Genomic DNA, 26485 nt, shown 5'->3' with positions numbered 1-26485 from the left:
CTCACAGTAGCTTTGAAACAGACGTTGGGCCTCAGAACCGTTTTCTACTGGTGCGGCCTACTGGCCTCAGGGAGCCTACTCCTGACCTACGGCCGTTTGCAGACAACCGCGCGCTCACCGGAGGACGTGCATTGTGGAGCAGGCGTGGTCGGCGCACATTCTACACACAGGGGTGTCTACGCTGCAGTTTTTCCGGAAAAACGGCCTTTCCATGCGGACACAGACGAGCGAGTTTTTCGGAAGAAGCTTCTAGGAAAAAGCACATGCCCTGTGTCCATAGTAATCACAACGTGAGTGCGAGCTAGTGGCCACACTGAATGGATGCTAACTGTCAAAGAAGCAGATTGCTTTTTTGTTGCGTTTTTGCTGGGTGGACGCTCTCTTTCGAAAGGCGTTTTTCCAGACGCTGTCTTCCAGAAAAGCTTCTTCCGAAAGATGCCTGCAGTCTAGCTGTAGCCTGAGTAACCTCGACTGATTCCTTTATGCTCCCTGTTTCCAGCATGTAGCCACAGAATCTATTTTCAGTGGATCATGACTGTGCTGCGACTTGTAGCTGTGTATGACAATCGCAGGCAGGACTAGACGCGTGTCTGAAATGGTTTGGAGCAGTGAGGTACGCAGCGCTGTTCCAGTGGACACGGCGACTCACCTAGCCATTTGCCTCATGTCACAACAGGGTACATAAAGCCCTAGCAAAGTCCATTCAAAGCACCGTTTCCGCAGCCAGTGCCATGCTTACACTGCGCGGTGCACTGAAGTGTGAGCACAATATTTATAACACGATTTATTTTGTAGGGCAAAACTGAGCGGTAAGCACTGGGTCAGCACGCTGTGACTCGCTTGTAGTGTTATATCTGAGTTTGTAAGTGAGGCGACACTCGAGGCCTGCCAGACAAATCAGCCCCCTGGAACGGTACAGTCGTCTGGAACGGCTGAGCGACCCTGCCAGGTTAGTTAGTGGGCCCACGGGAGGGGCCAGCCCTCAGCTGGAACACAGCAGCACAGCTGTGGTGGGACGGTGTTTCTGCCCAGCCTCACTCAGGCTGTCTACACTCGCCGCTTCTTGCACCAGAAATATGCAAATGAGGCTGTGTGTGGCATATTGCTATGGACGGAAAGGAAGCCCCAGATACTGAACCTGGCCCCGGCTGCCGCGACAGCCCGTTGGGTGAGGGGCCCTGGGCTGCCAAGTCACTGACACGTCCCTGGCAGGGGGCCAAGGGTTATGGGCACCGCGGCTCCCTCCGTGCGTCTCATTGGGCTGGCGCATCCCAGGGGCCAGAGTCCTGACTCGTGCAAAGTCCACGGCTTGGCTGGTTAACCCCACCCACTTTTCACCAGGGACCAAGCCCTAGCTGGGATTCCTTCCTGAGGCTGGCTGCCATGCTCAGTCCAGTGCTTTCCAGCGGCGAAGCGGGGTGAGAGAGAACCAGGGGAGGGGTGGGCAGGAGCCGTAGCTGCTCCTGTTATTCTCATAGAGCAGGTGCTGGACAGTCCCTGCCCCAAAGAGCATGCAGCTGATCTTGGGGGTACGGCGCTGCCGCTTCCCACACTGTGCGGGGGGCAAGGCGAGGGTTACGATGGGCATCTCGGTAGCGTGTCAGAGGCTGCGGCTTGGCCTGGTGCTCGCCAATCCAGGAGTGGGAGAAACTGAGGCCAGAGGGTGTGTAGAGGGCACTGGAACACTGCTCTGGTCTGGCCCTGCACTGCGAGAGGCTGCTGCCCCGTAGGCAGAGCAGCCGCGAACGAATGAGCGAATCTCTGCAGGGAGAGGAACTCGAGCTGGGCTTGCCAAAGGCCTCAAGGCACCCAAATGGCACAAGTCTGGCTCCGCGCTCTCTGGGTGGGATGCAGCCCGTGGTAACTGTCTACAGCCGGGGCAGAGTAAAGGGAATAAAGCAAAGCAACGGGTGAGTCTCCCCAAGGGAATAACGGAAGCCCCGTGGTTTGGAGCACCAGCCTGAGACTGGGCTGAGCCAGGTGTGAGGGGCTGACAGGGCCACAGTTTAACACCCAGGGGGGTGGCACCAGCTCCGGGGGAAGAGAGCCGAGGGCATGGAGGAGTCCGAGGAGCAGCCTGGGGTCGAGGAGAGGGCGGGGGCAGGCTGCGCGCTGCTCGTCGGCGCCGGGAGCTGACACGTGGGAGGGAGGCTGCCTCCTGTGCAGACGCAAGAAGCAGCCCAAAGGGAACAAGCCGCCTTCGCTGCACACATGGAATCGAGTCACCCCAGCTGCTGGTCCCTACAGAGCCCCCCAGACGCCTGGCGTGGCACCAGCACTGGCCCTGCCAGAGACTCGCAGGCGCTCCTGGCGTCCCTGCCTCCCATGAACAGGGCCAGCTGGCCGGGGGGGGCACAGAGTGGGGCCTAGCGTTGGAGGAATGGGCCACCCCCAGCGGGAGTCTCTTTCCCTGGGCTGCCCGTGGCAGTGCTGGCCGTGGTGGGGAGTCCCACATGGGCTCTGGCCATCTGGGCCTGGGGGCACCGGGTGACCAAAACACAGGACTCAGGTGCGGAAGCGGCTTCCCCACTGCCTGCGGATACGAGCGTGGGGCCCGGCTCAAAGCTGGGCCACGGTTTTGGCTGCAAGGGGACCAGAGCCCGTCTCTTTTCCACCCGGCTTGCTGGGATGCCGGCCAACTTCCCCGTTCCCTCCCGAGTGCGACGCCCCCGCCCCGCGCCCCATCCCGACAGACAAACGGGCTCTCCCATGGCCACCAGCCCCACTCCGCCAGGGCGTTTATTGCTTTTAGCGGGCCAGTGACACAGCGGCTTGGGACTGCATTTGTCCAGGCGTGGGCGTGGTCCTCAGGCTCTGGCCGGAAGCCCCTCCGTGCAGCCCTGGGGGGAGGAAAGGGAGAGGCCGGTGAGCGGTCAGCCAGCAGGCTGCAGGGCTGCGCTTGTGGTGCATGGACCCGAAACAAAGCCGGGCTGCGAACGCCCCACCTCCAGGCCAGGGGCCGACCGGGGGAGGGCAGCATGAAGGGCAGAGGGAGACGGCCGGGCTGGCTGGCTGGCGCGTCCCAGACTCGGGCGCCACGCGCGTTGGTGGCTTTCCGCGGTGCCGAGCATAAGGGCAGCGGGACGGGCTCTCCGCGGCAGACGCCGGCCGGCTCTGGCGTAGGAAGGCGGGGGAAGGCGTGTGACCCACTTGCCTATGGGCACGGGGCTGCAGCATGCCCGTGCGAGGGGCGCGCAGGGAACCCAGCTTGCCGAGGGGAGCTGGACCCGTGTCTGGCGCATGCACCGTGGCCGTGGGAGAGACTTTACCTGCAGGTTACTTGAAGGTGTGGCTCTCGGTCCCGCCCCGGCCAAACCCTGCAAGAGAACCAGAGCGGGGTCACCGCTGCGCCGGGCAGGGAGCCCCACCCCACAGGCAGCGCTTGCAGCAGGCGGGCAGGGAACCCTCCGGCTGGCCGGCCCGGGCCCAGCGCGACAGGCCAGACCTCCAGCACCCGGCGCCACAGGGCTGAGGCAGGGGGAGCGAGGGGGGCTGGCTCCAACGCCCAGGGGACGCTTCTGGGCCCGAAGGCCGGGAGACAGAGCCCCGCCGGCACGCAGCAGCCCGCCCATCCCTGCTGGCTGGAGAACTGACCTTTGGGGCCAAACAAGGCAGCGTAGCACGGCTGGTTGCAATAGGGCTTCCCGTCATGCTGCAGAGAGAAGAGGCACCTCAGGCCGTGTTACGCGGGAGCCCGAGACGCGCAGGCCCCAAGAGCAGGTGCTGCTCAGGCCCCTGCGCACGGGGAGCCCTGCGGGTATGGGCCGCGCGTCGGAACATCTGTGCCCCTGGGCACCCCGCTTTCCTGCCCCCTCCCGCCTGCCAGTCCTGGGGCCCGGACACTGCTCTGACAGCTGTCCCCCGCAGGGTCCTGACCTCACTCCCAGCTGTGCTCGACACACGGCCACATGCCGGGAGAACCAACCCCTGGCCTGGGCTAAGGCCCGACCCCCGTCCCTCCTCAGCTGGGACCTGGGGCCGCCCAGCACGGCAGCAGCGGGGCCAGGCTGGTGTGAACCGTGCAACCCGCCCTCGGCGACACCGACGTGTGCGGCTGTGCAGGGCGAGCGTGCGAGAGGCGTGGCACTGCCGCAGCGTTTCCCGCTGGGCCGTGCCCGGGTCTCACAGGCCGGGGCAGAAAGAGGCCGCTGATCACAGCCCTGACAAGCCCGCCCCGCGCCAGACGCTGCCCTCACCTCCGCATGGCCGCCCGACGACAGGGTCTTGTTGCATTTCTCACACTTCAGGCACGGGCGGTGCCAGTCCTTCCCCAGGGAGGTGACCTTCTCGGCTGCCGGGGAAACCAAACAGCAACCGTCAGGCGGCTGCGACAGGCACGTCCATGCCCCCCACCCTCCAGCGAGGGTGGGCGAGCCGCTGTGGGCCCTCAGCCCCGCCCCGCTGGCCCTGTCGGCCACCCAGGCTGAGAACAGGGGCGGGTCAGTGCGTCTGTCAGAGGGGGCCAGACCGGGGCGGGGCGGGGCGCTGGCTCGCTGAACTCTGGACTTTTGAACCCTCCTCGCGCCTGCCCTGGCATTTGGTCACTGCCAGAGCTCTCGCTCGGCGCGCAGCTCGATCCAAAGGCTGCGGCAGGGTCTCTCACTGCCGCGGTCAGTGGCGCTCGCTCACGGTTCGCTTTTGCGAGGCCTGGAGGCAGACGCCCCGTTTTCAACTTCAGACGCCCGCAGAGCACTTGCAAAATAATTCCAAACCCATGCGGCCCTTGCACGAGTGTGTGCATGTGAGAGCATGTGTACACGTGTGTGAGAGTGTGCACGTGAGAGAATGTGTGTGCAGAAAAACAGGCACTAGCATGCGCAGTACTTGCTCCGCACACACCAAAGTGCGGCTCACACAAGCATTTTCCACCCAATATCCAGGCACACTGCTGCCAGTAGGAAGGGCTGGGTTCTGAAACGCCTGCTGCGTCGTCACCTCCCCTTGCTTTCTGGAAGGGCCGACGCGCCTGCGTCTCACACGCTAGACCCGGCTCCGAGGGGAGGGACTTGCAGCAGGAAAGTGGGGCCGGGGCCGAATTCGAGAGCAGCAGTACGCGGCCAGCCCTCGCCCAGCCAGGACGGCTCCTCTACGCAGGCACAAATTCTTCTGCACAAGTGGGCATCTGAGCGCCAAACCCATCAGTGGCCTCAGCTTACGCGGCTCACAATAGCCCGACAGCCCGAGATCACGGCCCCTTCAGTCTGACTGTCACGGGAGAGGCCTGGCCGGACACTGGGAAGCCAAGCACGGGCCAGCCAGCCCTTTCCAGCCACAGGCCCAGGGGGCCTCCTCTCGCCAGGGCCTGGAGGCCCCGTTTCTTGCTGAAAGGCCCAGCAGGCAGCGTGCTTGGAGACGGGCGCCGGAGCCAGGCCCTGCTCCGGAACACGTTTCCGCGAGGCGGGAGAGAGGAGCCCGGGGTGGGATGCACTTTCCTAGTGGGGCGGGTGTTCTGCCAGCCATGCCCCCGTGGCTGTGTGCACCGCGACGCAGCCGAGCTTCGCACGAGACCCCTTCGGTACCAGGCCCTGTGCGTGGGCTTTCCAGCCGGGTCCGAGTGCGGGGACAGTCACGGAGACCTCTGCACACTACGCTCTGCGCTGCAGCGGCATGCGGCTCTGCCGGGGCCCTGGCATTACGCCGCCTGTCCCGGGGGTGACCGCTAACTCCAGGAGACACGGGGGTCTCAGACGGCACCTCGCGGGCAGGCGCCAGGCTCCTGGCGTGAACAGCTCCCTCGTGCGTCGTCCGGCAAGCAGGCTGGAGACGAGCCGGGGACGGGGCATGAGCCTGATCCTTCCCCGTGTGAAAACGCCTCGCAACTCAGCGGGGATGCAGCTGCCAGGGCCGCAAGGAAATTAAACCGGCACCTTGGCAGCTGTTCTGAAAGGCTTCAGAACCCGGCAAATGTCAAGACGGCTCCTTGCAGCGCCCCCCGGATCTCAGAGAGCAACGCGGCCCCACGGCCAGACCCTCGGCGCGTCTCACCTTTCCCTGCAAACCCCCGGCGGGCCGAGCCGCGCTATCGCCCCCTTGCAAAGGGGAACTGAGGCACAGAGCGGTCCGGTGACTTTCCCAAGGTCACGCAGGACACCTGTGGCAGAGCAGGGACTCGAACGCTGCTCTCTCCAGTCAGAGGCCACTGAGCTGTCCTTCCTCAGGAGCCTCCCGCCACTGGGGAACTGCAAAAGGCCAATGCCCCACGAGGCGCGTGGCATCCCCCCAAGGAGCAGCCTACACGAAGCAGCACGTTTGGCTCCCAGCCAGGCCCCCAGCTCGGACGGGAGGACCTGGCAGTGTAAGTGAAAGGCAGGGCAGCGGCAGCTAACCTGGAGCAAAGGACCCGTTGCCAGCCGTACACGCCCCCCGACCGAGAGGCTGAACTCTTATTGCAAGGCTGCTAAGGCAAACCCCGCGCTCTGGCTCGTGCAGCTGAGATCACACCAGCAACTTCCTGAAACCAGCCCTTCCTTGCCCAGCAGAACGCGCACAGAGCCCCATCGGCTTAGTCCTGTTCCACCCGGCCAGGCTCGGCCAGCTGTGAGTGACAGCTGGCTCCCCTCCCGCGCTCACAGGACCAGACAAAGCCCCGTGTTTACGCCCGGGGAGGTGCAATCCAGAACCAAGCCAGCCTGCCTCCAGGTGCTGACAGTTCTACTAAAGCCTTTTGTACCAGTCAGCGTAGCAAACGTTCCCTTGGCAGGAGGGAGATGCCACGGACGTGACGCTGCCCAGTGCCAGGGTAGTCATGTGCCAAGCAGAGCCTTATCTACACTGGGGAAACTTCCACAAAATTCCCACTGGACTGGAGTGGGCGTTGGCACCAGCAGGCTAGACAAGGCTCTGGCACCCAGAACGGATTTCATCCCCTTTTGGTTGAGTCTACTGGACATCAGGAACTGAACTGGTGGCTTGTCATGGGCACCTCATCTCGAGCAGGCCTCCAGCCAGCGCTAGCACCGCGTCAGGAATTGGTAGGGAATTTCTGGCATGACGGGCAAACGCGAATGGAGGGGGAACCAGAGAAACAGTTAAGTCTCCATCACAGAGAGCTGGGACGTACGAACTCTGGAATTCTTGGGTTCTGAGCCGTTCCCTGATTATTTTTTCCTGGCACAGGAGACAGAAAAGCAGGACACACCCTATAAGCAAATAGAAGGCGAAATATAAGCCGCAGAAAGACAAAACCCTCAATGTGTTCCCAGCCCATGGCTTAGATTGATTTGATACAGTCCTTCTACGACCAGGTCTGGTGAGTTCTCATGCCAGGGACATGGGGAAGCCAAGAGATCGGGGAACTTCTGCAAGTGGTTTCAGTAGCTAGAATGAAACTTTGGCTGGAAAGGTAATTGCCAGGGCTAGCCACCCAAACCTCTGACACACCCACGGCAGGAAGCGGGATCTCGTTACCCGCTGAAGTGCTCTGAGCCAGCCCAGAAATCTGCAGCTTCTGGGGAACGCGTCCAAAGCAGGGTGCAGCCACCCATCTGGAGCTGGCTAGGGGCTGGCTCCAACGCCCAGGGCAGTCAGCTCAAGTCCAAAGCCTGTCCAAGGCATGGCGCGAGCGTTGTAAGAAACCCCAAGCCTGACCGCTACCTCCCCGGCTCTGTGACCCCACTACGAGGAGACGTTCCTGAGTCCACGGGGCCCTCCGCTGTGCCCAGGGATTCCTCGCTGGGATCCACAGCGGAACTTGCTGCTCAGAATCCAGTTCACTGCTTTGTACATTATTTAGGAACCGCTGGACTCTGGCCTGGAGCGTCCCGGTCCCTGGCTGGCTCGCTCCCTGCCCACCCCATCGGCCACCCTAAGCACACAGCGGCGATGGAGCTTGCAGGGAAGTGTAACCTGGCTGTAAGCCAGCGCCTCTACTGATCTGCCTGAGTGACCATGTGACCGCTCACCGACAGTCGGAATGGCGTGACCTTGTCCCAGCCTGCGAGGAAAGGCCCCGTGACCCCGCACAGGAGGGAACAGAGGCAGCGAGCTGCGGGAGGCTCTCCCAGGGCAGCCCGGCAAAGGCCCGAGCGAGTTCTCCCGGGGTGCTGGGCCGCCTCCAGAAGGCCTGGCCGGCTAACGGCGCGGGAGTGGAGGAGCTGGGTGAATCACTGCGCTGTTTGGTCCGGGAGCCAGACTGAAACGCCTGCTTCATTTGAATGGAACCAGATTTCTTTTTCTTGTGTTTTCCTCACAAACAAACCCCCCCAAATGGTGCTTGGGTGAAGCGAGCTGGTTGGAGAATGATGACGCACAGCAAACTCTCCAGCCAGGCAAAGGGAGCCCGACCGGCAGTTTCAAAGGGGCCTTGCATGGTGTTTTCAGCCGAAACGACCGCTTGAATTTGCCCTGAAGTCACAAATAGTTTCAGTGCCCTGGAAAACACATTTTTCAGCAAATGTCCTGTCAGCTGAAAACACTGCGCCCAGATGTACTTGGCAGAGCTCTGTGCTCACCATGGCCCAGGGCAAAAGACCGCACAAGGCTCAGGGGCTGACACGGAAGATGGAAACGCACCTGGGTATAGTTATCTGACGTGTTTGCCTCCGGAAGCTCCTGCCAGGAGAACCCTCTTTAGCTGTTAGACACAAGCTGCCCAGCGCATGCAGCTTAGATGGAAACATCGCAGGATCAAACCGGATTTAGCGTCTAGTACAAAAGCACAGCGCGTCCCTTGGCTTTTGGTGTTAGCGTATCTGCCCGCTCAGACCCACACGCACAACGCCCTCTCCTTCCCACCGCTTCCTCCAGGCCTTCTTTGCCCTGCAAATTCCAAGCGTGTGACCTCGACACAACTTCCCACCTGTTAGCCATTGCCACTGGCTCCTGCAGCGGGCGCCAGACGTGCACGGCACAGGGCCAGAGCCGATTTGAGATTTCTCCAGCAAACCTCAACAAACAGCACCCGCCTCCTAGCACCGTTCCCCTCCACGGAAGGGCTTGCAGCTGGGCAGAGGCCGGGGCTTCCTGTACTAGAAACTGACAGGGTCTGACATTGTGTAAGACTGGGTGGTTCGGGGGTTCTGCACCCCCTCCCGGTAGGAAGGAAGAGGAGGTCTCAGCGACGTCCCGCACGATGGGCAGCGAGAGAAGAACTTGTCTCTTTCCTTCAGAACCCGCCCCCGTCTGCGGCCCGGAATCCAGTGGGCCGCAGCGTGAAGCCAGTGCAATACACGTGGTGTAAAAACGACAGTGCCCCGCCCCACCCTGCGGGCTGTGCTTTGGGGCTCCTCCCTAGTAAACCAGGAGATCCTTGGTTCCAGGACTGGCATTTTCTCAACCTGCCTGCGGCCCTTGTGACTTCTCCGGGCCGTGCAGCCGTGTGTGTTGTGTGGGAGCGTGGCGAGCCGCTGGCGTGTGCACACGGATTTCCAGGCCCTCTAGAGATGACCCGAGAGCCGACCGGGCACGGCGGGGGGAGGGGGAATTATAAAGGCAGCATGTAAGGAGGGGTGGGGAGCGATGCTCCCGAGCCGCAGAGCCGCTGTCCTGCCTCGCTGCTGTTCCCGTCTCCTTACTCCCAGCCTGGGGGCAGGCACAAAACCCGTAATCAAAACATCCTCCCCAGGCTGCGGGCAGAGGAGCCCTGCTGGGGCGGGGGCACATCACAGACCCCGGGGGTCTCGGCCTGCTGATCGCTGCCCCTGCCCAGCCTGGGGGGAGGCAGGTGATGACAACAGCTGGCAGCGGGGGGCACAAAGCGAGCACCGGCCGCAGCAGCAGTGCGTCGCCAGAGCATCCTGGGCACGGCCCCCGCCCCACCCTCCTGGGCTGCTGCCAGGGCGCTGGGCTTTGCCTTAGCAGGGTGCCAGGGGCTGGTACAGACGGGGAGCAGGGATGGGGGGCAGGTAGCTGTGCTGTGCCCCTGCAGGGAGCCAGGAAGGTGTGGAGGGGAAGGGAGAGGGGGAGGGCAAGCTGCCCCTCAGAGCTCTGGTGCCAGGGAGCCCGTACAGAGAGGGGGTGTGGCAGGCAGGGCACTGCATGGGCACAGGCTGAGTCCCTGCCACCCCTTGGAGGGGGCTGGGTGGCAGGCACCCTGGGGAAGGGGAAGGGCAGGGGAGGCTGGGTGCAGGAGCAGGGCACCCCTCGGGTAAGGGAAGGCAGGAAGCTGGGTGCCCTCCTTCTGGCAGCGCGGGGCAGGAAGCAGAGCAGAGGGCAGGCGGGGCAGGAAGCAGGGTACGGGGGACAGGGGAAGGCAGGGCGGGAAGTAGGGTGCGGGGGCAGGGTGCGGTACTTACCGAAGTACCTCTCCTTCTGGCAGCCCGGGGCAGGGAGCGGGGCAGGGGGCAGGGGGCTGGAGGCGGGGGGCGGGGGGGGCAGGGCGCGGTACTTACCGAAGTACCTCTCCTTCTGGCAGCCCGGGGCAGGGAGCGGGGCAGGGGGCCGGGGCAGGCGGGGGGCAGGGTGCGGGGGGCAGGGCGCGGTACTTACCGAAGTACCTCTCCTTCTGGCAGCCCGGGGCAGGGAGCGGGGCAGGGTGCGGGGGGCAGGCGGGGGGCAGGGTGCAGGCGGGGGGGGGCGGGGGCAGCAGGCGGGGGCAGGGTGCGGGGTGCAGGCGGGGCGGGGGGGGGCAGGCGGGGTGCGGAGGCGGGGGCAGGGTGCGGGGTGCAGGCGGGGCGGGGGGCAAGGTGCAGGCGGAGGACAGGGGCAGGCGGGGGCAGGGTGCGGGGTGCAGGCGGGGCGGGGGGCAAGGTGCAGGCGGAGGACAGGGGCAGGCGGGGGCAGGGTGCGGGGTGCAGGCGGAGGACAGGGGCAGGCGGAGGACAGGGGGCAGGGCGCGGTACTTACCGAAGTACACCTCCTTCTGGCAGCGCGGGCACTTGGGCATGGTGCGCGGTGCAAGGTGCAGGGTGCGCGGTGCAGGGGCGGCCGGGATCTGCGCTGGCTGCTGCAGGGAGCGGCTCTGCCGCGGGGCCTCTCGGGCCGACCAGGTCACCCCCCGGCCCGCCCCGCCGAGCGCCCCGCCCCAGGCAGGCGGAACAGGGCGGGGTGGGGGGAGAAGGGCCGGGCTTGGGGCTGCGGTGGCTGCGCTGGTGGACGGAGGGGGCGAGGGAGTGAGGGCAGCCCCCCGCCTGCACCCAGCCCCCCCCAATTCCCCCCCCCGTGCATCGCCTCTCCTGGCCCCGGCCCCCCAATTCCCCCCCCCGTGCATCGCCTCTCCTGGCCCCGGCCCCCCCAATTCCCCCCCCCGTGCATCGCCTCTCCTGGCCCCGGCCCCCCCAATTCCCCCCCCCGTGCATCGCCTCTCCTGGCCCCGGCCCCCCCAATTCCCCCCCCGTGCATCGCCTCTCCTGGCCCCGGCCCCCCCCAACTCCCCCCCCCCCCCCGGCCCCCCCCCCCCCTCCCCCCCCCGTGCATCGCCTCTCCTGGCCCCGGCCCCCCCCCCCCCCCCTGGCCCCCTGGCCCCCCCCCAATTCCCCCCCCCGTGCATCGCCTCTCCTGGCCCCGGCCCCCCCCAATTCCCCCCCCCGTGCATCGCCTCTCCTGGCCCCGGCCCCCCCAATTCCCCCCCCCGTGCATCGCCTCTCCTGGCCCCGGCCCCCCCAATTCCCCCCCCCCGTGCATCGCCTCTCCTGGCCCCGGCCCCCCCAATTCCCCCCCCGTGCATCGCCTCTCCTGGCCCCAGCACCCCCCCATGTGCCTTGCCTTTGGCCAGGGGGGCTGGCGGGTTCTCTCCCGCAGTCTGGGGGTCCTGGCAGGGAGCAGGTCTCTGGCCAGCCTGGGCTCCATGAGCAGGGAGCCACTCTCCCTTTCCAGCCGGCCCCCTGGAGCTCGTGCTAAGCTGACTGCGGGGGGGGGGGCCCAAGCTCTCCGAGGTGCCCCCAGAACAAGCACGGCAGCTGTTTGCTTAGTGCCAGCCATGGCGTGGCCCCCCGGCCTGGAGGGGGGGCTCTGCCCAAGGCCCAGCGGGTCCCAGCTGCCGGCGCCTCATGTCTTGGCACAAGACGGGGGGCAGGGGCTAGCCACATGGTGCCCAGCTGCTAGACAGCCCCTGTGGCTGGGTCCCATGGACACTTCCCCCCGAGCAGGCCTGTTCCTGGGCGCCCCCTGGCCAGGCTCCTACGTGCTCTGTGTCGTCCTGCTGTGCCCCCGTCTCAGCCCCTCTCTCATGGGCCCCCCTGCTTCACTGCCCTCCTCTGGGTGCCTCCTTGTCCATGGAGAATGGGGGCAGCCCAGCCCAGCCACTATCCTGGATCCCGGTCCAGGGGCTCTGTAAGGAGAAGCTGGCTGCCCTGTCCATCCACTCCATTGCCACAGCTGCACTAATTCCCTGGCCACAGCCCTGCACTGTCTTCACCCTTGCCCTAGGGCTTTGTCCAGAGTCCCAGCAGCCAGCTCCTGCCACACTTCTACAACTCCAGCAAGGAACTGAGTGGGTCCAGCAGCAGCTCTCTTTTATACCAGCTTGCTGGGCCCTGATTGGCTGCGTCTCACACAGCCGCTCTAGGAAGCGTGGAGGACTTCTTTACTGCTCTTTTCTGGGGCGAGGCGTGGCAGGGCCACAAAGCTTCCCCCAGGGAGCCTCGGGCCCTAGTCCGCACTGCCACCGGTGACTCGCTCTGAGAGGCCAGGAGAGCTACTCGGGCGCCAGCGTGGCTGCGCTCTGCACCGAGGGGACCTGCCTCCCACTGCAGGCTCAGGGCCACGGGAAGGGTGACGCTCTTACCAGTTCAGGGCCTTGTGCGCTGCTGCTGCGTGGCCCGGCCTCGTTCGTGGCAGGGATGTGCCGTTGGCTCCACGCTGCAGTGGCGCCATGGGCACTCGGTCCCCGGTGCGTGGCCAGCCTCCAGCGCCAGCCAGACCGCTAGGCGGGGTGCAGCCCTGCGCTGGAAATCACGCAAGAAACTTCTCCGGCGGGCCGAGACTCCCTGGTCCCCGCAGGCCTCGGCCAGCACCAGGCCTTGTCTGAACACACACGCTGCAGCCGCGTCACCAAGGTCCCTTCAAGCCCGGGGTCCTGTGGCACCGCGGAGACTAACGAACGTATCTGGTAGCTGAGCTGTCGTGGGCAAGCCCGCTTCCTCAGCCAGCGCGCTAGAGGAATAGCCAGACCCAAGTATTTTATAATGGGGGGACCTGTCAATCGCAGGCCTGGTGCTAAGGAGGCTAGAGAGGTGGGCTGGACGGAGCTTTTCATGGAACACAGGTGCTAAAGGCAGGAGACTGAGAGCACGAGGGTGAGTTTAGTGAAACCGACGCCACCTCCTGCCTGGATGCCCTGGCTTTGGCTCACACGTGGCTCATCCTGATCTGAGCTGGGATCGGTCGGCGCTGGGGTGTCTAGCATAGGCCAGGGGCTAGGGCCGCGTGGAGGTCTGCTGGGATTAAAACCTCAGTGGCTTTGAAGTGGAAACAAGGGCGGTGGGGCCAGGAGCGCTGTGGCCGGCACGGCTGGATACCAGAGTGGCAGGTGTGGCGTTGCGGGAGGGTCAGCCTAGCCCCGGGAGTGTGGCCGGGACACGGGAGGCGTGAGCTCAGCTCATCATGGGAGCGGGTGGAGTGAACTTGGCGTAAGACGGTGGGCCCGGCCAGGCTGATGTGACGGCAGCTGCAATCGGCTTTTAGAGCGGGGGGGGGGGGGGGGGGCACAGAGGTCGCTCCTACAGCCTCCCAGAGAGAAACCCTCCGCTCCCCTGGACTGACCTGAGGCCCGCACTCCCGCGGGGCGTCAGATACCCCCCGGGGGCGGCTGGCACACTGGCTCTGAGAAGCGCCGGGGAGCGAGGGCTGGAGTGACGCTGGAGGGAACAGACCAAGGAGAGCTGGGTGGGGGGTCGGGGAGGGGAGCCAGCCCCCCATCTTACCCAGGGGCCCACAGAGGCTGTAGGCCCCCCGTCAGTGCCTAAGGGACGTGGCGAGCCACTCCCCTGCATCACTCCAATTGCACACCCGCCCCCCCGCCCCAGTGTCAGGGCACTACGCCAGCACCAGACTGGAGCAAAGCCGGGGGTGGGAATCGCGCCCACCACTCCTCCGGCTGCTGGAGCGGATCCGGGGGGACAGCAAGTCCTGGGATCAAACATCCCAAGCACCATAACCCCCCCGTCCCAGCGGGGCGCACGGCTCCGGTTTACAGCCCGCGAGCTCAGAAACACGCTGGGTCCTGAGGGGCCTGGGGGGTTTCACGCTCCCGTTAGCCCACCAAATGGGGGCCCGCGCAGCCTTTCTCCTACTCCGCTACGTGCGCACCCCGCAGGCAGCTGACTGGGCGCCAGCCCCGGGACTTGGCCGCCTCGTCTGCCAGGCTGCAGGGGTTTCCCTGGGAGCAGAAAGGCCTCCACAAACATTGGGAACAACAGCAGAGCAGACGGCCCCACGAGGTCCAGTGAGCTGTGGCCACTGACGCAGCCTGCCAGGAGACTCTTACTCTGCGGAGCCAGAGGCCTCAGTAGCTCTCAGCCTGAGGAGGGAAGGACGGGGGTGGGGGGGGGTCTTTAAATTGTGGCCAGGACCCTGAGCAAGGGAGAGAACCAAAAGAGCCTGAGGGGGATGCTGGGAAAATGGCAGGCTTCGTTTCTGACACGTCCTGGCCCTTCCTCACGAGCCGCCTCTTCGCCGAGTCGCTCTGAGGTCAGCAAACTGCAGGGACAAACCAGCGGGGTACAGCCGAGCGCAGGCACCTGGGGGGCAGCTGGACTTTTGTGCTGGACACTGCCCGTCAACAGGGCAGGATTTCTCGATGGAGCCCCGAACCCGCCCTGTTAGAAAGCTGGTGTCCTACTCGACTCCACCGGCGGAGGAGCCTGGTTCCCTCCTGGCTTTGGCCCAGCCTCTGACCGGCCCTTAGCTGCACAGCTAGTCATGCTGTTTACTCTAACATCCCCTGCCACTACAGGCTCACGGGGCTCTCTGAATTCCAGCTCGGGCGCCGGGGGCATTGGCTCAGGAGTGAATCGAGGGCCTGTTTTCAGTTAAACTAACAGGCAATGAACTGGGACCAAGGGAAAAGACAAAGATACCCTGAGCACCATGTTAGCCAGCGGAACCTCCTGCCACATGATATTAGCGACCCGCTAACTGGTAAGTCTCGGGAAAGGATCAGAGTGATGGTTGTCACCCAGTGTAATTTCTAGTCCAACGGCCAGGACCCTGCAGCCTGGAGAGCAGCAGTCCTGGAGCTGGCCCTCAAGGAGGCAGTGCGGCAGCTCCACCGAGAACCACCCCAGCACTGCCCTCTGCTGGCGAATTCACAGCAGGGTGGGGGCGTCTGCCTGCCCACGTGGAACGGGCAGCGCGGCAGGGGCCCTTCCTGCCGCAGGGAGAGGCTGCCTGCGTCCCTGGGCAGACCGAGGTGGGCGCACGAGGGCAGACCTCTGTCCCTGCTCCCCACTCTGCAGCAGGCAGGCAGCCCCGGGGTAGGGGAGCAGGGCTCGTGCAGGGGCCGCGGGGCGCATGGGCTGCTGGGTCTGGTCTTCCTGCAGGCCGGAGCCCCCCGCTCGTGCGTTTCACTGCCCTTGAGAACGTTGGCAGAGCCCCTGGCCAGGGGGCCCCTCGGCGCTGCTGTGGCTGTGGGGGCTCCCTGGGCTCATGCCGTCTGGCAGCGACGCGCTCGCAGGGCCCCCGCCACGGTGCAGCGCCTGGCAGGGAGCTTGTGAACGCAGCCAATCGCAGCTAACACGGGCGCCGCGGCCCAGGCAGCCTTTGTGCCAGCCCCGAGGGCGGTGCCGGGAGCAGGGTGGCTGCGCTCGGTGCAGCCCGTGCTGTTTGCTTGTGTTAAGGGGTGTTGTTAGGGAGGGGCGCCCACACCAGGACTCCCCGTCCGGCAGCGGGTTGAGGAGCGAGGCAATGCATGTGGCCCGTCAGGCGCACCTCCTCCCAGCCTGCTGCAGCCCCGCCGGTCCCGCCCCGGGCCGGAGGCATTGGCAGGCCCCCGCGCTCTCGGAGGGGGGCTCCCCGGAGAGCGGCCGCTCACTGCCCGGGCTTGGGGCGCCAGGGGGTGGCTGGGGCTTGTGCACTCCCGGGGGGGAAGCGGAGCTGCCCCGTTACCGTTGGGCTCAGCAGCGCCCCGAGGACACGGGGCCGGACACGTCTCCAAACTCCCTTGCCCAGGGCAGTCGCACTGTGGATTCCCGCCTCTCCCTGAGCTGGGGGCCTGGCGAGCCACAGGCAGGCGCGAGGACACAGGCCCCTTCCAAGGTGTCCGCTGAGCGCCACACTCCCCCCGTTTCCCTAGGCTGCCCGGGGACCCCGGAAAGGTCTCGTCCTCGGGAGCGCTCCAGCAGCCAAGCAGGGCTGCGCCGCGCCAGCCTGGGGCGCACTGAGCCCCTTACAAAGAAACCCCGCACGGCTGGAGTCTTCATCGCCCTCCTAGCCTCAGGTGCGCTCCAGGAGGGGTGCACATTCCTCCAGCAGCAGCAGGACCCGCCACTACTGATGGGAGGGCGAGACAGAAAATATGGGACCATTTTGCCTGTTTTTAATAAACGCCAGGCACAGCTGCAGGAGGGCTGACATACAGGCCTGTCCCTTTAAAAACGGGACAGCTGGTCACCCTGCGGAGAGAGCCAGCCAGAGACCCTGGTCGGGAGACCGCAGCCCGCACCCCTCCCACGCCGACAGCGCAGGATTCCTTCCTGCCCCCCACGGACACACGAGCGCAGTGCACCAGGAGAACCCCCCCGGGCCAGCGGCTGGGTGCCAGCAGGGTGCGGGGTGACCGGATGGAAGGGCTGTGGAGGAGACAGGCTGCAAGGCAGAGTGCGGGGCCGGGGCCGGGGGGGGGCGTCCAGCCACGTCAGTCACAGAGATTTACACGCTGCTAAGCCCCCTCTAATCTGCGCAGGGAGACCACAGCGCGAAGCAGCCAGACGGCCCAAGGCGGGACCGGCCTTGATCGAGATAAATGGGCAGCCGATGCTCCAGGCCTGGGAACCAGGGAGCGACGCGCCAGCCAGGCCAGGCGCTCGCAGACACGCCTGCTCGGGCCACAAAGCGGCTTCTGCTTGACAGGCGGGGGGGGGGGGGGAGCCAGTCCCAGTTGGCCGGTTCCCCCACTGCCCTCTGAGCACCTGGGACAGCGTCTGGCAGTGCAGCCTCCTGGCCTGGCTGGGCCCCGGTCTGAGGAGTCTGGCAAGTCCCACGTCGCCTGCGGGGCCGTGAGCACGGCGTGGGGCTAGCTCGGACCGAGGCCGGCATGCTCAGCCGTGCAAGCTGGGGCCAGCAGTCCGCTCCCAAACCCTCCAGCGACCCTCTGGCCACCCCTCCCTGCGCCTTTGCTGGGAACTGGAGGGACGCTGGCACGACCAGGGTGTCCCCCACCCCGGCTGCCTGGGGCTCATCGAGTCCAGCCCCCTGCTCCAAGAGGATCGACCCCGAGTGAAGCGGCCAGCCAGGGCTCTGCACAAGCGCCGCCTGGACGTGACTGCCCCGGCAGGCCCAGGCTAGCCGCCTCCATGTGCTCTGGGGAGCTGGGCCGAGCCCCTGCAGGCTGCGGCGACAGGGCCCAGGAGGAGCACGTGGCAGGGTTCCAGGCCAGAGCTCAGGGTGGCTGTAGCACGCAGGGGAACGCGGCTCACACAGCGCAGCGCCGGCTCCCCGCCTGCCCACGTCCCTGCCACAGGGCCAAGATGGCAGCTGATTCCTGGCTCCCGGCGCGTGGCACCGAACCGAGCTCGTTTGCTTTTACACTTTCCCCCAATAAACCTGTCCAGGGAAAAGCCCGTCGCGGAACGGCTCCGGCTGTGAGTCACCAGCCAGCCCGGCCGGGCGGTGCCTCCTCCCGCACGCCTAAGTCCCGTCCAACTTTAACCAGCGCGGGCGTGTGCGCCCACTGGCAGCCGGGCCAACGCCCCGCATGGCAGAGACTCACTGGCAGTGTTTGTGTACACGCCAGGCGCCATGGCAACGTAACACAAGTGTGTGGCCAAGGTGTGGCCCTGCAGCCGGCAGGAACAGGGCACAAGGCCTAGCACGGGACCGAGAGGAGCCTCCGACATGGGCCGAAGAGAGCGCGGGACGCTTTCTAGCGGGAGTCCTGCCTGCCCACCTGCCCACTCGCCTCAGCTCACAAAAGAGATCTTGGCACTGGGAAAAGTTCAGAAAAGGGCAAAGAAAATGACGAGGGGTTTGGAACGGCTGCCATTTGAGGAGAGATTTAAAATCCTGGGACTTTTCAGCTGGGAAAAGAGCTGACTGGGGGAACATTACAGAGGTCTATAAAAGCATGACTGATGTGGAAAAAGCACTAAAGAAGAGTTAGTGTTCCTATAATGCAAGAACCTGTGGAACTCCTTGCCAGAGGATGTTGTGAAGGCCAAGACTTTAACAGGGCTCAGAAAAGAGCTAGGTAAGTTCATGGAGGTCAGGTCCATCAGTGGCTGTTAGCCAGGCTGGGCAGGGAGGGTGTCCCTGGTCTCTGTTTGCCAGAGGCTGGGAATGGGCGACCGGGGAGGGATCGCATGATGGTTCCCTGTTCTGTTCACCCCCTCTGGGCACTGGCCGCTGCGGGTAGAGCGGCCCATGGGCTGGATGGACCGTTGGGCTGGCCCCGTCACACCGCTCTTTTGGTCTTCTATTGAGTGGGAGGAGCCTCTGCTCTGGTACACGCCCATAGGGCAGCCCTGCCATGGCTCCTGCCTCAGGGAGAGCTGTCCATAGCCACCTTAATCTCCTGTCACCCAGCAACCTTCCCTGGCCCTGTGCCTGCTTGGACTATTCCTCTCGCTGTCTGTGGCCACGCCACGGGGAGGACACTCACGCACTGGGTGCCCCTGTTCCCTTGGGGCTCTGAGACCAAGTACCCATGGTGCTGGCTGCTGGGACATTTGCCCTTTGTCTCCTTTCATCCCCTTCCTGCCACCATCACTCCTGGGACTACACCCTGAGCGCGTGCACCCTTCAGCTACTCGCAGCCCTGGCTCATGCCTCGGCCTGGCTGTGCACACGCAGCGCCACCCCCTGCTCGGTACAGCTGTTTGCCCGCACGGGCCCTGGCCGGTTCCCACTGCGCTCAGTGGCCAATGGCCCGCTGCTTTCGGGTCTCTAACACCCCAGAAACAGAACGGCCAAGTCACTTGTGAAACTCCTGGCCATGGCTCTGCAAAGGGCGGTGGCTGATAATGGGAGAAGGGGTTTCATGCATTGCCGCAATGTCAGCCATTCTGGTAAGCTAACACAATGGCCCATAATGCACTAATGTCCCAGAACCCACCTCTCTGAGTCACGGCCCAGGTGACTGTCGCACTAGCGAGCTGCACGAGCAAGGCAGCTGCTCTCTTCTCTGGGCTTCCACGGCCATGGTGCCCAGCAGCCTGTGCGCCATGGGGTCCATGCCCCTGTGCCACGCTGAGCCCGGCAGAGCCTCACGAGGAGACATGCCCGGCCCCTGGCTCCCGGGAACCCACCAGCCTCAGTGCACACTGCGTTTCGGAGCACTCCAGTAACTGCCGCGTCAGCCTGGCGGGCAGGAATGCAAAGGGCCTATTGTCCGCCAGGCTGGGAGCGGCTGGCTCTGGCAGGCTCTGCATTCAGAGAGCCCATGGGTGACTCACAAACAGCACAGATGGTGTCACAGCTTGGCCCACCCCCAGAAAACGCCTGTAGAGACCCCGAGCGGAGTTGCAACTGACGTGTCGGGGCCCATGCGACGCTGGGGAACGTTTCCTGACAGTGAGGTGCCGAGTCCAGCCGGACTCACCCCACAGTGCCAGGCCAGCGGGCACCACTGCATGGGGACGTGCTGCGAGTGCACTGCAGCGGCTTTCCAGACATTACAGAAGCGCAGCATCCAGTGGGCAAGCCCGTGATTTGCTGTGCCTGCATGCAGGGCCTCGCCTGTCCCGCCCCCCACGCTGCCCAGGCTGAGAGCCGGAGGAAGCGCCCGGCCAGAGGAAGGGGGTGGCCCCCTTCTGCCAGCGCCTGCCCTGTCTCTCCCAAAGCCTTTCTGGCTTCTCAGCCCTGCGGCCGAGTCGCACTCCGGGAGCCGCTGGAACCTCGTTCAGGGCACACGGGGGCCCATCCCGGAGCTCTCTGCCGGCTTCTCCACATGCGCCTCAGCATCCCCCAGTGTCTCCCCACTCGGAGAGAGCGGCGCCCCAGGGCGTCCCTGTGACGTAGTGGGGGTACCTGGCTGGTTTCTATGCTGCTGGCTCTGGGGTAACCCCCACTGGCTGCCGTGGGTACCACGACCCAGCACAACAGGATGAGTCACTATGCAAACCAGTGGCCAGACACCCCCCATGGAGAGGAACAAAGGAAGGTGGATGCTGCCCTGGCTGGGGGGCAGGGCTGGAGGAGGGTTAGTTAGTTGCTGGCTGGGAGCATGGAGGAGACAGCCTAGGGAAAGGGGCTGGAGTTTAGAGGCCCGGTCTCCCCCATCTCAAGGGGGCCTGAGGCATCCTAGCCCAGCTCTGTGACCAGATTCCATCTGTGCTGTGCTGTATCCTGGAGAGGCAATAAACTTCCTCTGTTCCACCGGCTGGTGCAGTCTGTTTGTGCCATTTCGGGGTGCAGGAGACGGGGGACCCCAACGCGCCGTCACAGTCCCCTCCTGGAGCCAGCCTGCTCCTCTCGCTCTGCCCCGCACTGACAGCTGCGGAGAGTCGCAGCGCCTTTGTAGGCTGCCCTGTCCCCTGATTGGCCGGGCCCTCCAGAGCCTCTCTAGCCTCTCGGAGGACTTATCTATGGCTCTTTCTGGGCCAGCGCCTTGCGTGCCCTGTCGCAGCCACTTCGCTACAGCCTGGCCCCCTCTGCACTTTTCCCTGCACGGCTCCGGCCAGTTAATGGACTGGGGGCGAGCAAGCAGCTTTCTGCACCCGGCTGCACAGGGCTGCCAGCCACGTCCCTCCTGCACCTGCACCCCAGGGAGCAAAGCACGTCCCACCCTCCAGCCCCTGCGCAGGGAACGCCTCGGCAGGGCCGCTCCAGGGCACCCCACATGCAGGGCGGAGCCCCCAGCCACACCATGCAGGGTCAGCGGGCAGCTGAGGCGTTTCCTCTCCAAAGCCAGCCCGGGCCTGGCCCTTACCCAGGGCTGCTCAGCTGCCCCGGTGCCAGCCCTCGGCACTGGGGCCGCCTTTCCCCTCCCCTCTGCACAGCCCGGGCCCCCAAGGCCTCTGAGATGGCCACTGATGTTCTAGCTCCCCCCACAGCGCGAGGGGCCCGTTCCTCTGTGGCTGACGCGTGACAAACCCGTGTGCCAGACCGCGCGGCGCGTGGCCCCGCCCCGCATTGTTCAAAACCTTTATTGTCAGCAGTAACAGGCAGGAGGGGGGTTGCCGGCTCGCTGTGGGGGCTCTGGCCGGCCAGTCCCGGGGGAGCCCGGCTGCGGCATGGCCGGTCACGTTAGGCTGGGGCGCCGGGCCAGGCTGGAGGCAGGGTGCAAGCGAGGGACGTGAGCTCCCGTCTCCCTCGTGGGGGCCAGAGTGAACTGCTGGGGGGTGAGCCGGGTTCTCCCCAGTCACCGACGCACAAAGCACATTTCCATCCCCACACACACACACACACACACACACACACACACACACACACACACACACACACACACACACCACCGCGGGAACACACCCGTCGCCCGCACGCCCCGCCACTGTCCCACCACACACTGACGCCCCCTGCCCAGACAAGGGGGCCCAAAGTCCCTGCGGGCCAGGGGCGCCGAGCCCGTGGCTCCCGGTAGTGAGGCCGCCACGCCCCGGGTGCCACGGCTCCAGGCAAGGAGAGCGTGCGGGCAGGCTGGGTCTCCCGGGGTGGCAATGCACGCAGGCCTAAGGGCCGACTCCCGTGCGTTACGCAGCTGGGTCGGGGGCGAGGGCCGGTTGCTGGGCTGCGGGAGCGCCCCAGGGGAGACAGCCTCCTAGCCAGGCATTTGCACAGCCTCTCTGCAGGCTCCCCGCCCAGCCAGAGTGGCTGGGCCCAGCTGACTGTCAGTCTCGTGCTGTTTGCCCCCAGGGCGGTGGGCTGCTCCACCCAACACAGCCTCCATGCCCCCCCCTCCCAGCCAGAGCAGGCAGGGGGAGGAGTGGGGCAGTGGGGCTGGCAGCGGGCGAGGCGCTAGGGGAGGGGTGAGCCGGGGTGCTGAGCATCCCTGCACCCCTGGAGCGGGCGCCTACCCCACCCCCAGTGCCACACGGCAGGAGAGCACAAATCCGCCACTTCTCCGTTAGCGCCACGGCCAGAGCCTGGCCCCACCCCGCAGCGCAGCGTGAGCCTGCACCGGCTGCCACCGCACCGGGCCCCGTGGCAGGGCTGGAGCTGCGATGCCGGGGGTGCCCCCCATGGCTGGCGGGGCTGGGAGCCGGGGGGCTCAGGAGAGTCAGGCACCTTGGGAGCGACCAGCGACACTCTCGGCTTTGCCTTTGCCATCAAAGCTGATATTGCCGGGCCCGGGGGAAGAGGCAGCGGGCAGGGGGGCCCCGGAGCACCGGTCTGTGACCCGCCGGCCTGGGGCTGCGCTGTTCTGCGAGGGGAGCTGGGGGGCGGGCGGGCGGCGGCTCCTTAGGGCTGGTCCTTTGCCTCGGGGTCTTTGTCGTAGATGTAGCTGCCCACAGCGCCAGTGTTCACTCCTGCAACGGCGAGAGCCCGCGTGAGGGCCAGCACCCGGCGCAGACACCCCCCGGCCGGCACCCGGCGCAGACACCCCCCGGCCTGGCACCCGGCGCAGGAGCCCCCCGGCCGGCACCCGGCGCAGGAGCCCCTCGGCCGGCACCCGGCGCAGGAGCCCCTCGGCCTGGCACCCGGCGCAGGAGCCCCTCGGCCTGGCACCCGGCGCAGGAGCCCCTCGGCCTGGCACCCGGTGCAGACGCCCCTCGGCCTGGCACCCGGCGCAGAGCCCCCCGGCCAGCACCCGGCGCAGACACCCCTCGGCCTGGCACCCGGCGCAGACACCCCTCGGCCTGGCACCCGGCGCAGACGCCCCTCGGCCTGGCACCCGGCGCAGACGCTCCTCAGCCTGGCACCCGGCGCAGAGCCCAGCCACGCGGCCCGGGAAGAGCAAGGGCCTGGCCGTCCCTGCAGGGGACCCACAAGAGCCCTCCCGTCTGAGGGCCCCGGACTCGGCTCCGCGGGCTGGGGGTGCAGGGAGCCCAGGGGGAGCTGGTAGCCTGGAGGGGCCAAAGGCAAAGGGGGCTGAGCATGGGGGAAATATTTGCATTGGGCTCACGCTATGGAGTCAGGGGACCCTCGCCTAGCCCAGCCCCGCCCCAGCCCGTCTAACCCAGCCCAGCCCAGCCCAGCCCTGCCCTGCCCTGCCCTGCCCTGCCCTGCCCTGCCCTGCCCTGGGACATCTAACCCAACCCAGCCCAGCCCCGCCCCAGCCCGTCTAACCCAGCCCCGCCCCGGGATGTCTAACCCAGCCCCGCCCCACCCAGCCCTGCCCTGGCTGGGGGGCACCAGGGAATTGCCTGCTCAGTTGGTCCCCAGCTGGCTGCACTTCCGTTCCCGCCGTGGCCGCCACCCTCCCCCTGCCCCGGCGAGCAAGGGGGCCGGCCCTCCCGCCCAGCAGTACCGACGTGCAGGGTGCCCCGGCGAACCCCACCAGGCTACACAGCGCGGCCTGGGCCGGCCAGAGAACATCTGGCAGCGACGCGCCCAGCCACTGACAGGCGCCCCACGGCCCCTCTCGGAAACCCCCTTCTGAGCCCGGCCCCACTCACCCTTCGGCCCGAAGAGGATCCCGTAGCAGGGCTTGTGGCAGTACGGCTGCCCGTCGTGCTGCGCGGGGAGAGACACACGTCAGCCCCCAGCCCGAGAGGCAGGGGAACGCGCTGCAGCTGGGCACTCCCCCATGCCCCTCCCTGGGGCACAGCCCCCCTCCCTCCCGCCATGGCAGTGCTTTGGGGGCTCCCTGGCATCCCCCCCGTCTGCCCCAGCTCCTGGAGAGCCCCTCGCTCGCTCTGCACGGCCATGGCGCTGGCTCCGCAGCTCTGCCCCTGCCGCACAGACCCCACCTCCGACGCCTGCGGCCTTTGGCCCACAGAGCCCTCGTGCGCCGAGCCACGGGAACCTCCCGCTGTGGCTGGAGGCGGGATGCAGGCAGGGACTGGCTCCCAACTCCCCCCGCCCAGCTCCTACAGCAACGGGGAGGAGGAGGCAAGTGGACCCACCGCAGGGCAGCTCTCAGGCCAGGCCCGGCTGCTGCCTGGAGACCCCCAGCACCAACGAGCCAGCCAGGGTGCGCTGGGGTGAGCGACTGCCTTGGGGCCACGCGCCCCGAGACTGGGGAGGGGTCAGAGGCGGGGCGAGAAGCAGGGGCTGGTTTGGAAGCGAGGGGGGCGCTAGCCTGGGGCTCAGCTTCACCAAGCCCCGGGTCACGGCGGCACCGCAACCCCGACACGGAGGCAGCTCCCGGAGGGGCACTGGGGAGCCAAGCGCCTGGCCGGGGAGCCGCACGCGGCCCTCGCTAGCCCGCACGCCCACGTGCCCGGCCCTTCCGCCCTCGTGCAGGGCGTGAGGGAGGCGGCGGTGGCGGGAGCCCGCACGTTGGGCGGATGCCGTGGCACAGGCGCCCAGGCCTTACCTCCGCGTGGCCGCCGGGGGTCAGCGTCTTGCCGCAGCGCTCGCAGCGCAGGCAGGGCCGGTGCCAGTCCTTCCCCAGCGAAGTCACCTTCTCGGCTGCGGCAGAGACAAGGGACCCGTTCCAGCGGCAGCTCTGCAGCCCCCTGCCTTGGCGCGCGACGGGGCGGCCCAAGGGATCGTGGGTAACCGCACCGCTGCCCCGGGAGCCACGCTGGGGGGCCTTCGCCTGCGGCCTTCCCCTTCCCGGCCACAGGGCAAGTCGGAGCTCCTAGCCCACAGCCCCGGCCGCCAGACTCCAGCCCCTCGCCCTGTCTGGGTGGGGCCCAGAGGGCCAGCCCGCCTCTCCCCGGGCACTCTTGGCCCTCCGAGCGCCAGCGGGCTGTGGGCGCCCCAGGGAACCCGGCGGAGAGCCGCTTAGGCCGTGCCTGACAGTGGTTTCCATGTCGCGGGAGGGAGTCGGCAGCTCAAACCGGGAATTAAATCCAGATTTAGACCCCCCCGCCTACCCTCCCGATAGCTCCTCCTGCACATCTCCGCAGCTCAAACCTCCCGCAGACGAAGGGTTCCCACACCTCAGGCCAGTGACCCAGGTTCTACTGCCGGCAGTGTCACAGACGCCCCATGCGGCCTTGGGCATGTCACATAACCTCTCTGGGCCCCTGCTTCCCAGCAGTACAACAGGGCTCGTCATGTCTCGTCAGCCGTGGACATGGAGTCTAAGTGCAGTGGGACAGGACCCTTGGCTTCCCATGTACATGGGCAGCACCTCGCGCCCCGGAGAACCGCCCCCAGCCCACACAGGGCCCTGTGGCACCGGCCTTACCGAAGTAGACTCTCTTGCCGCAGCGTGGGCACATGTTGGGCTCCCCGGTGAAGGTGGTGACACTGGAGGCTAGAAGGGAGAGGAGCTGCTTTAGCACCCTAGAGAAATCAGCCCCGTGGGCCCTGCACCACCCCGGGGTCCCCGGCTGAATTCAGGGGTTCCCGCTCCTCGTCAGCCAGCTGTCACCTCGGAGGGGGCTTTTGTTCGCTGCACAATCAACAGGCTAAGGCCAGGGATCCAGGCCAGGTCCTCGCTATCGACCGACACGGGCGTAAGGACGTCACTCGGCTGAGACGGGAGTCGCCCTGCACCCGCCCTATGCCCTGGGGTAGCCAGTGCTCCACCGGCAGGAGGGCGTCTCCCGTTCACGCGGCTCCCGCCTCACCCGCCAGCACGGGAGCCGCTTCCCTGCCACCTTTCACGTGGAGATCTGCCCCCGCAGCCTCGGGCCTGCCCCACACAGCCCCCTGCAGCCCCCGCCAAGCCAGGAAGGCGGCAGCCGGGCGAGCCGTGGCCACTGCTGTTCAGTGCTGCAGGCTGAGGGAACGTGCGCCCGGGGGGACGCCCTCGGCTATCGGGGCTGCAGCCGGCCCAGGCCGGGATGCTGGGGAGACGCAGGCAAGGCCGAGGGCAGGCCCCACACAGGAGGGGCCTCTCAGGCGCAGAGGGCGAGTGCGCTCGGAGGGCAGCTCCCACAGGGGACGTTCAGGCAGCTGGGCTGAGCCAGACACGCCCCGGGACCCCACCCGGGCTGTGCTCCCATTAGCACAGCTACTCAGCCGCCAGCCCGCCCCCATCCCCCTGGGCCAGCCCCGCACAGTGACACCCCCGGGGCCCGGGCCGAGCCTCTGCCAGGCCCCACCAGGGCGCCACTGCAGCAGCTCCTGACCCGCGGGCCTGCGGGACCGTGTGCCACGGGCGCCCCCTGGTGCTCACTGCCATCGGCGCGGGCCACACAGAGAACGCCAGCAAGTCCCTGGCCCGGTGCAGTGAGGGGACCCATGCGTAGGCCCACGCCCACTGCCCACGCCCGGCCCGGCCCTCCCCTTCGGCGCTCACCTCTGCTGGGCCCCTTGGGCGGGCCGCCGACCTTCTTCTCCTCCGCCTTCGGCACGTGCTCGACGGGCCCCGGAGCCGCCTGCTCTTCAACCGGAGGCTTCTCGTAGATATAGGAGCCGGCCCCGCCGATGTTCACCCCTGCGACGGAGCAGGCGC

At 66.6% G+C, this 26485-nt stretch overlaps 2 protein-coding genes across 3 annotated transcripts in view; both read right to left on the bottom strand.

Moving 5' to 3' along the window:
- Positions 1-2710: 2710 nt before the first annotated feature.
- CRIP1 (cysteine rich protein 1) lies at positions 2711-10949 on the bottom strand. The gene is made up of 5 exons (XM_075937081.2): positions 10783-10949; positions 4197-4291; positions 3595-3652; positions 3270-3317; positions 2711-2840 (listed from the first exon to the last, which is right to left on the bottom strand). The coding sequence occupies exons 1-4, from the start codon at positions 10820-10822 to the stop codon at positions 3277-3279; spliced, it is 234 nt and encodes a 77-aa protein (XP_075793196.1). The 5' UTR covers positions 10823-10949; the 3' UTR covers positions 2711-2840; positions 3270-3276.
- Positions 10950-21160: 10211 nt separating this feature from the next.
- CRIP2 (cysteine rich protein 2) overlaps positions 21161-26485 on the bottom strand; it is a 34161-nt gene continuing 28836 nt past the window's right edge. For both annotated transcript variants that reach the window (XM_075937079.2, XM_089780649.1), the window contains exons 4-8: positions 26330-26467; positions 25271-25339; positions 24449-24543; positions 23586-23643; positions 21161-22496 (exon numbers count right to left, since the gene is read on the bottom strand). In XM_075937079.2, the coding sequence (XP_075793194.1) occupies positions 22429-22496; positions 23586-23643; positions 24449-24543; positions 25271-25339; positions 26330-26467 (428 nt within the window). In that variant the 3' untranslated portion in view covers positions 21161-22428. The remainder of the gene's footprint in view (positions 22497-23585; positions 23644-24448; positions 24544-25270; positions 25340-26329; positions 26468-26485) is intronic.

The sequence above is a fragment of the Pelodiscus sinensis genome, chromosome 9 (genome assembly GCF_052426305.1).
Source record: "Pelodiscus sinensis isolate ZL-2025 chromosome 9, ASM5242630v1, whole genome shotgun sequence".
NCBI lineage: Eukaryota > Metazoa > Chordata > Testudines > Trionychidae > Pelodiscus > Pelodiscus sinensis.
The sequence above is the reverse complement of the archived record's forward strand: the minus strand, read 5'-3'. Positions and strand labels throughout refer to the sequence as shown.